We start from the raw sequence: 12,254 nt of genomic DNA on the forward strand, positions 1-12,254 counted from the left end.
TGGCAGGGAATTAACATCACGGACTTTAAAGGGAATAAAAAACTCCGCCGTGAACACTGCTGCCTCTATCCCGGATGAGCTAAATACTTTTTATGCTCGTTTTGAGGGAAATAATACCGCCCTCGTGGAGAGAGCTCTCGCGGCCGAAGCTACAGAGGTTAATTCATTCTCCGTCTCTGTAGCGGATGTAACCCGATCCTTCCGATGGATGAATATCAGCAAAGCCGCGGGTCCAGACGGCATTCCAGGCCGTGTCATCAGAGCGTGCGTGAACCAACTGGCTGGTTTTTACGGACATTTTAAACCTTCCCCTCTCTTTGTCTGTAGTCCCCACATGCTTTAAAACGTCCACCATTGTGCCTGTTCCAAAGCAATCCAAAATCACTTGCTTAAATGACTGCCATCCTGTTGCTCTGACCCCCATCATCAGCAAATGATCTGAGAGACTAATCAGAGATTACATCTGCTCTGTGCTGCCTCCCTCACTAGACCCATTGCAGTTTGCTTACCGCAACAACCGCTCCACTGATGATGCCATTGCATCTACAATACACACTGCTCTCTCCCACCTGGAAAAAAAGAACACTTATGTGAGAATGCTGTTTGTAGACTACAGCTCAGCATTCAACACCATAGTGCCCTCCAAGCTAGATGAGAACTTCTGGGCTTAAACAGCTCGCTGTGCAGCTGGATCCTGGACTTCCTGTCAAGCAGATGCCAGGTGGTTAGAATAGGCAGCAACATCTCCTCATCACTGACCCTCAACACTGGAGCCCCACAGGGCTGTGTTCTCAGCCCACTCTTGTATTCCTTGTACACACATGACTGTGTGGCAACACATAGCTCCAATGCCATCAAGTTTGCTGATGACACGATGGTGGTAGGTCTGATCACTGACAATGATGAAACGGCCTACAGAGAGGAGGTGCACACTCTGACACACTGGTGTCAGGAGCACAACCTCTCCCTCAACGTCAGTAAGACAAAGGAGCTTGTGGTGGACTTCAGAAGAAAAGACAGAGAACACAGTCCCATCACCATCAATGGAGCACCAGTGGAGAGAGTCAGCAGCTTCAAGTTCCTGGGTGTTCACATCACTGAGGAACTCACATGGTCCATCCACACTGAAGTCGTTGTGAAGAAGGCTCATCAGCGCCTCTTCTTCCTGAAACGGCTGAAGAAGTTTGGAATGAACTGCCACATCCTCACACGGTTCTACACCTGCACTGTAGAGAGCATCCTGACTGGCTGCATCTCCGCCTGGTACGGCAATAGCACCGTCCACAACCGCAAAGCACTGCAAAGGGTGGTGCGAACTGCCAGACACATCATCGGAGGTGAGCTTCCCTCCCTCCAGGACATATATACCAGGCGGTGTGTGAAAAAAGCTCAGAGGATCATCAGAGACTCCAGCCACCCGAGCCATGGGCTGCTCTCACTGCTACCATCAGGCAGGCAGTATCACAGCATCAGGACCCGCACCAGCCAACTTCATGACAGCTTCTTCCCCCAAGCAATCAGACTTTTTAACTCTTGATCTCCCACGATCAAAATACATCAGCACTGCACTTTATTACTCTTATATCTCACACCGGACTGTCATAAATTATATTATTATTATATTATATTCTCTCTTAACAACACACTGGCAACTTACTATCAACTGACTGCCTGAATATCAATACAGTACAATACAACCTACTGTACATTCTATATATACTATATATACTTTTTTTTTGTGTAATGTGTATTCTATATTGTGTGTATTGTATACTGTACATTGTATGTTATTATTTGTATATTGTGTTGTGTGTAATTATGTGTATAATAAATTGTGTTGTAAATCTGATGTTTATTGTAAATTGGTATATGTCTCATCACTGTCACGAGTACTATGTTGCTCGGAACTGCACCCAAGAATTTCACACACTATTGCCCTTGTGTATATGGTTGTGTGACAATAAAAGTGATTTTATTTTATTTTGAATCCTTCTGGCAGTTGTGGCTGAAATCTTTCTTGGTCTACCTGACCTGGGCTTGGTATCAAGAGATCCCCGAATTTTCCACTTCTTAATAAGTGATTGATCAGTATTGACTGGCATTTTCAAGGCATTGGATATATTTTTATATCCTTTTCCATCTTTATATAGTTCCATTACCTTGTTACACAGGTCTTTTGACAGTTCTTTTCTGCTCCCATGGCTCAGTATCTAACCTGCTCTGTGCATCCACGTGAGAGCTAACATGCTCATTGACTATCTATACACAGGCATTAATTGCAATTGTGTGGGAAATGGTGTGGGAAATTAAACTTTAATTGCCATTTAAACCTGTGTGTGTCACCTTGTGTGTCTGCAACAAGGCCAAACATTCAAGGGTATGTAAACTTTTGATCAGGGCCATTTGGCTGATTTCTGTTACCATTTATGATTTAAAAAAGAGCCAAACAACTATGTGATGATAAATGGCTTCATATGATCACTATCCTTAAATAAAAGACATTTTTTTTTTTTTTTTTTTTTTTGTTGCATGATCAGTCATATTTTCAAAATCAATGCCAAAATTTCACAATTTCTGTCATGGTATGCAAACGTTTGAGCACAACTGTGTGTGTGTGTATATATATATATAAGTGGTGTGAAAAATGATTTGCCCCCATCATGATGTTTGTCTCATACTAAAGTTTCAAAATTGCAAACAAAATCTAACATAAAACAAAGGCAGTCTGAGTAAACACAAAATACAGTTTTTAAATTTAAATGTTATTTATTGAAGCAAAAAAGTTATCCAATACCAACTGGGCCTGTGTGAAAAAGTATTTGCCCCTTAGTTACTGAATCTCCAAAACTATGAAACTGCATTCAGAATGGGGTTCAGCTGGACCAGACACACCCAGGCCTAAATACTGCCAGCCCTGTTCAATCAAATCAACACCTAAATAGAACTTTTTCAGCAGCAATAAGTTGGCTAAAAGGTCTTGCCCATTAGCACACAATGCCAAGGTCGAAAGACATTCCAGAATTGAGGAAAAAGGTGATTGAAATACATCAGTCTAGGAAGGGTTACAAAGCTATTTCAAAGGCTCTGGGACTCCAAAGAACCACAGTGAGAGCCAATTATCTCCAAATGGAGAAAACTTGGCACAGTAGTGAACCTTCCCAGAAGTGGCCGACCCTCCAAAATTCCTCCAAGAGCACTTCGAAGACTCATCCAGGAAGTGTCAAAAAAGCCAAGGACACATACATCCAAGGAACTGCAGGTCTCTCTCGCATCAATAAAGGTCACTGCTCATGACTCCACTATCAGAAAGACACTGGCCAATAATGCCATCCATGGAAGAGTGGTGTGGCAAAAACCACTGCTAACCCAGAAGAACATTAAGGCTTGTCTGAATTTTGCCAAAACACACCTTGATAATCCTCAAAGCTTTTGGGAGAATGTTCTGTGGACTGATGAGTTGAAAGTGGAAATGTTTTGAAGACAGTGTTCCGTTACATCTGGCATAAATCAAACACAGAGTTTCACAAAAAGATCATACCTACGGTCAAGCATGGTGGTGGTTGTGTGATGGTGTGGGGATGCTTTGCTGCTTCAGTGCCAGGGCGACTTGCAGTAATTGAGGGAAACATGAATTCTGCTCTCTACCAGAAAATCCTAAAGGAGAACATCAGTCCATGTGTTGAAGCTTAAGCGCAATTGATTATGCAGTAAGACAGTGATCCAAAGCATAGGAGAAAGTCCCCCTCTGAATGGCTCAAAAGAAGCTAAATTAAAGTTTTGGAGTTGCCTAGTCAGTCCTGACTTGAACCCCATTGAGATCCTGTGGCAGGACCTTAAACGGGCAGTTCATGCTCAAAAACCCTTTAATGTGGCTGAACTAAAGCAGTTCTGCAAAGAAGAGTGGGCCAAAATTCCACCACATCATTGTGAAAGACTGATCTCTGGTTATCAGAAACGTTTAGTTGCAGATGTTGCTGCTAAAGGTGGCACAACCAGCTATTCATTTTAAAGGGGTAGTTATTTTTACACATGGGTGATATAGTTGTGGGATAACTTTTTTGCTTCAATAAATAAATTATATATATATGAAAACTGTATTTTGTTTACTCGGGTTGCCTTTGTTTTATATCTCGTTTGAAGATCTAAAACAATTTAGTATGAAAAGTACACAAAATTATAAGAAATCAGGAAGGGGGAAAATACTTTTTCACAGCACTGTATATATAAGGAAGAGTCAATTATTTTTGTACAACAAATTTAACCTGGAATATTCCTTTAAAATGTTGTCTAGAATGGATCCTCAACTAGGTTTTTGGAACAAAGCTAAATGTCTTGCCTTGTTATTTAATTTCGTAAATCAAAAGCCTTGCTTGCTTTATTGCAGGAGTTTTCCTGCACATTGTTGCAGACACGTTGGGCAGTGTCGGTGTCATCATATCAGCCATTCTAATGCAGAAATATGACCTGATGATCGCAGACCCTATCTGCTCCATGCTGATCTCAATTCTTATTGGAGTGAGGTGAGTGTATATATACACACACACACACACACTACTACACCCAGCTATTATAAAGGTCTGACCTCTCTCGACTCTTACTTATCCTCCACCCAAAAACCCTGAACAGCACCTAACACAGATCATACGAAAGCCACTTCACAGTGGCCTGCACCAAAAGCCCTGTGAAGCTGTTGGCACTTCAGCCGGGTGAATTACAGGATACATGCTCAGAGGGTGGAGAGGTCTTTTTCAACATGTGGCAAAGCCAAAAAAACAGGACTCCACTCCTCTCATGTGGCATTCTTCTAACAGCTTCAGTCAAGATGGAAAAATGCATACTTGTCTTGCATTCTCATGTCTTGAAGTGCTTAGATCAGAGTGCACATTCTGTCATTATTTTTGCTCACCCTTAACTATTCCTTTAATCATGGAAAGGCATCAAACGGCTGTATGACAGTTACAGACAGTTGCTTTGGTTTTTGCAAATGATGTAGATAAGTATGTGAAAGGCTGTGTATATTTGAGCAGGGGCACTGCTGTGTGTGCACCATGTTTAAATTGCATATTCCCTGCGGTTACTGTGCTTCATTGAAGAGGCAAAGTTTGGATGGAGAACATGGCCCCATTTTAGAAAATGCACGGGTTTGAGCAAAGTCTTTTCCACATATTCAACTCGTCTCTCGAACCCCCTTTCCCTCCATCTCCCTCTGTGTTTGAGGCTTTTCTTCTCCCTCTCTGGAATGTGGTGGCGATCTGTGAATGTTACTTCAACAAAGGCATCTTTTAAGATGGATTTTCCTTCTCTGTTTCTTAAAGAGATGGGGGTTTATGTTATTGAGTCGTCAGCTTGGAGTGGACAGTTTTACCCCTCTTCTTGAGTTTTCTCCAAGTGGCCAAATAGTAAATGCTGAAGAATTCACAATCACAGCGTGATAGTAAGGACTCGGCGTACAAGACAGAAGATTTCTTCAGTTTGCTCCTACTTGAAATAGCATAGTCTCATTCTGGTGCAATATGGAGATCTGAGATTACATGACTACAGAAAGCTATTAAATGCCAAACCAGATAATTAAAAGCAATAGCAAATAAGTAGAGAGGTATTTAGAACATGTTTAGATCATTGAGAGTTTCAACTTGCATCTCTTGGAGCTTGTTTTCCATTTAGTTTACTTTCCTGTGGTCTGCATGTAGATATTGTGTGTTTGGACAGTGACTATCATGCACAGTTATAATCGAGCTACAGCTAGTTTTTGCATAGTTGAGCAACAGACTTCATTTGTCTGCCAAAGTATACAAGACACTATGTGTTAATATATATCTGAAGGAAGGACATCAGATGTAGACATTTTTCAGTTGAACTTTTGCATAAAGCCAACTTTTTCTAACTTTATGGTAACTTTTTTTTTTGGTTTTTTTTTGTTGCCTTTTTTTTTATATATATATATATATATATATATATATATATATATATATATATATTATTTATTTATTTATTTTTTGTCCATCCATGGATTTAAGAATGTTCAGCTCCTTCAACTGCAGCAGAATGCAGTGGCCAGTTGTGGTCCTATTAACATGCTTACAAGCAGGCCGAAGCCAAGCTACAATTGCATCAGTCTGATTAAGCAAAAATCATATTTTGGGATCCTTGTAATCAAAAAATTTAAAGAAGAGTTTAACTTCATGTAAACGAACATCGATGCAATGTGGTGACTACAGTACCTGTGGCACTGCAGACATCAAAGTTCATGTGATCCACCACCTGATACAGTTAAGATACAAAAGTCAGGTAGGAACTCTTACTGCTAATGTAAAAGACTGTGGACAAAAACATGAATTCAATTGCAACTCTTCACTCTATTGCAGTTTTAAACCTATTATCTACATAGGTTCTACCACACTACAATTATTTATTGTTTGGTTGTTGAGAGTGATGGCTCAATTGTCTGTGTTGAATGTCTTTGGTTTTTAGTTTGATCGTTAAGATGGACTGATATGCTTGGAGTTTTTTCCCCATGCATCCCGAACCATGAGATTAATATCCTCAGTAGAGTTCTTTATTTTGATTCAGCGAATTTTTTTTTTTTTTTTGCTCCCATTTGAATGTTTGACCTTTCATTAGGGTGATGGACTACTCCTCATCAGCCACACCTGAGGCATGACCCATTTGCACAGCTCTTAGAAAAGACCCCATGCTGTACGTGAACCGGGGCGTGTTTAGTTAAGGCCACTCTAGGTTCGGTAGCCTTGCTTTAGGGATATCTTGGTATGGCTGGAGCTGTCTGTATACCTTGCGATTAGTTGGAGGGTGTGGTGGAGTCCTGCTGTTGTGACCTACAGCAGTCCCCCATCACCCAAGGCTTCTAAAGACCGCTAATCGCTTTGGGTCTCGGCCTAAAGCCAGAGAAATGGGTGCTTTAAGAACATGAGCATTAATTAACATTTGGTTTAGGCTTGCTAAGCAGGGACTTTGAGTCTGGATTCATTCGTTAGGCCTTAAAGGAAATGTGTTTAAACTGCTTTCTAAAGCTGCTTTTGTTACGTTATTGTGCTACTCTTTGATGTACTGTATTTTTCTCTGTAATGCGCTAAGCCCAGTGTTCTTAACTGAGATTTCTCTGCAGAATGCTTATTTGTGGTGTTGATAAATTAGTCTTGGTCAAGTTGGGGAACAAGCCATATACTTGCAAAGTCACTTTATTTTGTGTTGTTTGTTTAAGGCAAGCATTACTATTAATATTGCTCATATACACTATATTGCCAAAAGTATTCGCTCACCCATCCAAATAATTGAATTCAGGTGTTCCAATCACTTCCATGGCCACAGGTGTATAAAATGAAGCACCTAGGCATGCAGACTGCTTCTACAAACATTCTACAAACAAAGAATGGGCCACTCTCGGGAGCTCAGTGAATTCCAGCGTGGTACTGTGATAGGATGCCACCTGTGCAACAAGTCCAGTCGTGAAATTTCCTCGCTACTAAATATTCCACAGTCAACTGTCAGTGGTATTATAACAAAGTGGAAGCGATTGGGAATGACAGCAACTCGGCCACGAAGTGGTAGGCCACATAAAATGACAGAGCGGGGTCGGCGGATGCTGAGGCGCATAGTGCACAGAGGTCACCAACTTTCTGCAGAGTCAATCGCTACAGACCTCCAAAGTTCATGTGGCCTTCAGATTAGCTCAAGAACAGTGCGTAGAGAGCTTCATGAAATGGGTTTCCATGGCCGAGCAGCTGCATCCAAGCCATACATCACCAAGTGCAATGCAAAGCGTCGGATGCAGTGGTGTAAAGCACGCCGCCACTGGACTCTAGAGCAGTGGAGACGCGTTCTCTGGAGTGACGAATCACGCTTCTCCATCTGGCAATCTGATGGACGAGTCTGGGTTTGGCGGTTGCCAGGAGAACGGTACTTGTCTGACTGCATTGTGCCAACTGTGAAGTTTGTTGGAGGGGGGATTATGGTGTGGGGTTGTTTTTCAGGAGCTGGGCTTGGCCCCTTAGTTCCAGTGAAAGAAACTCTGAATGCTTCAGCATACCAAGAGATTTTGGACAATTCCATGCTCCCAACTTTGTGGGAACAGTTTGGGGATGGCCCCTTCCTGTTCCAACATGACTGCGCACCAGTGCACAAAGCAAGGTCCATAAAGACATGGATGAGCGAGTTTGGTGTGGAAGAACTTGACTAGCCTGCACAGAGTCCCGACCTCAACCCGATAGAGCACCTTTGGGATGAATTAGAGCGAAGACTGCGAGCCAGGCCTTCTCGTCCAACATCAGTGTCTGACCTCACAAATGCGCTTTTGGAAGAATGGTCAAAAATTCCCATAAACACACTCCTAAACCTTGTGGAAAGCCTTCCCAGAAGAGTTGGAGCTGTTATAGCTGCAAAGGGTGGGCCGACGTCATATTAAACCCTATGGATTAAGAATGGGATATCACTGAAGTTCACGTGCGTCTAAAGGCAGATGAGCGAATACTTTTGGCAATATAGTGTATATGATTAGGAACTAGAACATACCCCTAACCTTAAGTGTTAAAATCTAGTGTGGAACATCTTGCACCATTTGTGCTACAAACTTAAATGATTCCTAAAATCACAACATTGTTTAGGAAAGGTTGCACCACTTGTTGAGGAGAGGTGTGCTATTACTTTTCTAAGCAATTGGATTTATGATTTTTGCCTGGCGAACAGTAAAAAAAAATAAAAAATAAAATTTAGACTAAAGCCTAGGGCAGGAGTATTCAATTACATTTCCAAGAGGTCTGGTCTTAACATTTCCATCCCAACAAAGGTCCGGACAATAATAACTTGTATCATTTCGTAGCCATTCTGACTAATGCCAATGTGTAAGAAATGCAAATTTTTTTAAATAGTTATTATACATTTCCAAGTTGGCAGCTTGGAAAATAATTGGTACTTTGTAAAATAAGAAAAAAATTAAAAATCATAAAACAACAGCCAAAAAGTCTCTTAATAACTGGGAAAGAATCACGACATTGTGGCCCAAAGACAACCAAAGTGGTTGACTATGGGGGATCTTCTACCGTTTTTATATGTACTGTACATAGGAAAGATACTGTATGGGGGGTTCAAGGGTGTAACCCCTGAGAGAAAATGTAAGTAACGTAATAGTTTTAATGAACCATTTTTATATTTTCCTTTAAATACAAATCTACCAAAAACAAACAATGTACATTTAAACAGTGCAGTTTAAAAAATACTGTTTGCTATATTTAAGACTATCAAATAATGGAAATGCTTTTCATCATAAGCAGAGAACTCGTAATTTCAAAGTTTTGGTTGTCTGTCTTGTTATCCACGCCAGAGATGATGTTATCTCTTGCTCTGATTAAATTTAAACAAAAATCTCTTTATTATTAATAGGCTCGAAGCATGTTGATTAATAAAGCTAATTTTAGACTGGAAAAAAAAAAATAGTTTCTAGTCTAAAGGCACTCTGGAACCACGATAAATTGTCCTGTCACAAACCTTGCTTAGCTGAACCATAGGAGTCATATCAGACACATGAAGATTGTTTCACTTTAATTTCGTTTTCTGCAGTTTATTTTAGCAAAAGATGCCAGTAACCATCTGTATTGATGCTCACTGTATTTCTCAACTACGATCTACTGTCGTTAAAACCATGTCTGCAGAGAGGCAACGCGTGCGGAGCGTGAAACAGCATAAATGAAGCTTGTTCGGTGCTAGAGAAAAAATTCAAGTATATAGCACTAAAAGATAAGTGCTATCTATGCCCCGGAGCACTTGCGGTGTACACAGCTCCGTTGTTTTGTCGCGCTGCTGACCTAGTGTAGAAATGGTGAGATGGGGCAATCGTTGTCATATTGTCTCGCAGTCCAGATGGAACCAATCCGAGGTCTGGACCCGGAGCATGGTCTGCTAATTGATGACTGCTGGCCTAGGGAATGCTTTGTTTTTCTGAGTACCATTCTGTTTCGCTCACGGTCGAGCTCTCAGTCTTTCAAAGTATATATTTTCGACCAGAATCCCATATGGACATGTTCGATGCATGCCCACTACAACTATTTTGTGATACTCTTTTAGAACAGTTAACAGCAGGCGCAAATGCAGACGACACGCGCCGTGTGTGTATCAGTGTACCATGAGAAATGTCTTGATAAATAATCAAAAGGCATTGCAGAGGTGAATTTTATGTGTGTGAATTTTCCTTTTTCTATGAGCGAACAAATACAAACAAACACAAAGGAGCTGAAATCAACTTAACCATCTGTATTCACCACTCCTTTCCCAAGTTTTACCATCCACCTAAAACAATAAAATTTTTGTGCAAGCATCACATCAGGTTTTCTGGATGACCTAGAAACCATCATTAAGGACCGAATGTATCAAACAATTATTCAATACTTAAGTCTTCACTTTTCTCTGTCTTTTCTTAAACAGTGTAGTAAAAGCCGAAACATACTTCAAGTACGCACACGCGAGCGCTTGGCCAATGCGTGGTCCCGTTGTACATACATTACGTGCGTTCTTGCATTGCTCTGGCAGTTTCAAACCTCAGACCACAAGAGGGCAATGGATTTTTTAGGCGTGACCACGAAACCAGTGCTGCGTCCAAAACCAGGAAAATGCTGCCTTCGGAGGCTATATATGGAGGCAGAATGAAAATAAGGTGCTTTTCAAACTGTTCGGGGACCAGTTTCCTTAAGAGTTCCATTCATTCAAAACAGCTGTCAGTTAAGCCACTAACTGATTAGGCAGCAAGTCAGCTGCCTACGTTTTCGGATGCAGTCCGGATGTGGTAGATGAGTCGATAGTTGAGGAGTCGAGAGAGGTACGGAGAAAAAAACAAGTTCATTTGAATGGACTGGGGACAAAAAGTATATATTTTTCAAAAAGATTCAGCTTAAATTGCTACCCGAGTCCGCCATGACAGTTGTTGATTGAAAGAAGAAAATCCACTAGCGCCCCTTGTGGCAACGCTGAGAATACAGAGCGTACTTGCGTTGTTATGAATTGAGCGCTGACACATTTTACAACGCAACGACACGTGAAATCAAGCTTGCATAGCATGGTGCGTCTGCGTTCACGTACTTGCATAGAGTATGTTTGGGCCTGAACTTTCCGAGTTGAATGGAATGCAGCAAGAGGCAGATGGCTTACGTTAGCTAGCTAGCTTTGCTAGCATCACTTACACTTAGCTTATCTTTCTTTATGCTTCCTAAGTGCCGATAAAAGTTTGATGTGGTCCCAGCCATCTCTAAGCATTGCATTGCAGAATTTACATACTGCTGTGTGTTTCTTTTGGATGCTTTTTTGCAGATTAACTCTTTGTGGTTTAGGTCAGTGTTTCCCAACCTTTTTTCTGCCACGGCACACTTTTTACGATTAAAAAATCCCATAGCACACCACTAATCCCACATAACCATCGTCGATAGTTTTCCTTTTCAAGAACTTATCCATGTTTTAGTAGTGGGAACTCATAATGTTTGAAATTTGGCTATGCAAAAAATGCAATTAACATAGGTACGCTGTATAATAAATAATTATTGGAATGGCACGCAAATAATTGTTTTATTATTATTTATTTAATGTATTTTCCGGAAATAAAGTCATACCTGAATATTAGTCGCATCGGGTCAAAATTGCGTTGTTGGAGAGGAAAAAAAACACGTCACACTGACAGAGGTTGGATCCGGCAGGCACTAGGACCCGGGAGCAGCCGCCTGACTTCCATTCACTGGTTCATATGTCAGACGTGCTCCGTGAAGATTACAGTACCTCAGAATCTACACATCGAATCACTGTGTTTTTGTACTTGTTTTAAACAGGAGAATTTGCTTTTAGCAATCGTATGTAACAGTTTCTCATATTCATTTTATGTGTCATGAGAGAAACGTAAGAAAAGTAAGCCACATCTGTTCATAACATCTATAACTCTATGCTGTGCACAAATAAACAGCTTTTAGTCTGTGAGTAAAACAATACATCTGTTGTATTCTATTCATTCGGTTCACTGACTGAATGTTTTTACTACATGTGTGATGATGAAGCATCATTTTGTGGGCATGTGAGGAGTTGCGTTTGACAGCGGACTAGAGTTTGTTAGAACAATAATGTTATGATGGACAAAATATTTAAACTGGTTGCATAAAATACTTTGTATTGGAAAATATACTGAATTGGCAACTTTAAAACTCTTCTACTGTCTCTATGCCTTCACTAAAATACTGGAAAAAACTGTATTTATTTAACCGGTCTTGAAA

At 40.8% G+C, this 12,254-nt stretch overlaps 1 protein-coding gene across 1 annotated transcript in view; it reads left to right on the forward strand.

Annotated features, from left to right (window-relative positions):
- slc30a7 (solute carrier family 30 member 7) overlaps window positions 1-12,254 on the forward strand; it is a 40,163-nt gene that overhangs the window by 22,139 nt on the left and 5,770 nt on the right. The window contains exon 8 of the mRNA XM_051694328.1: window positions 4,385-4,520. Coding sequence (XP_051550288.1) covers window positions 4,385-4,520 — 136 coding nt within the window. The remainder of the gene's footprint in view (window positions 1-4,384; window positions 4,521-12,254) is intronic.

This window comes from Myxocyprinus asiaticus, chromosome 50 (genome assembly GCF_019703515.2).
Source record: "Myxocyprinus asiaticus isolate MX2 ecotype Aquarium Trade chromosome 50, UBuf_Myxa_2, whole genome shotgun sequence".
Classification (NCBI taxonomy): Eukaryota; Metazoa; Chordata; class Actinopteri; order Cypriniformes; family Catostomidae; genus Myxocyprinus; species Myxocyprinus asiaticus.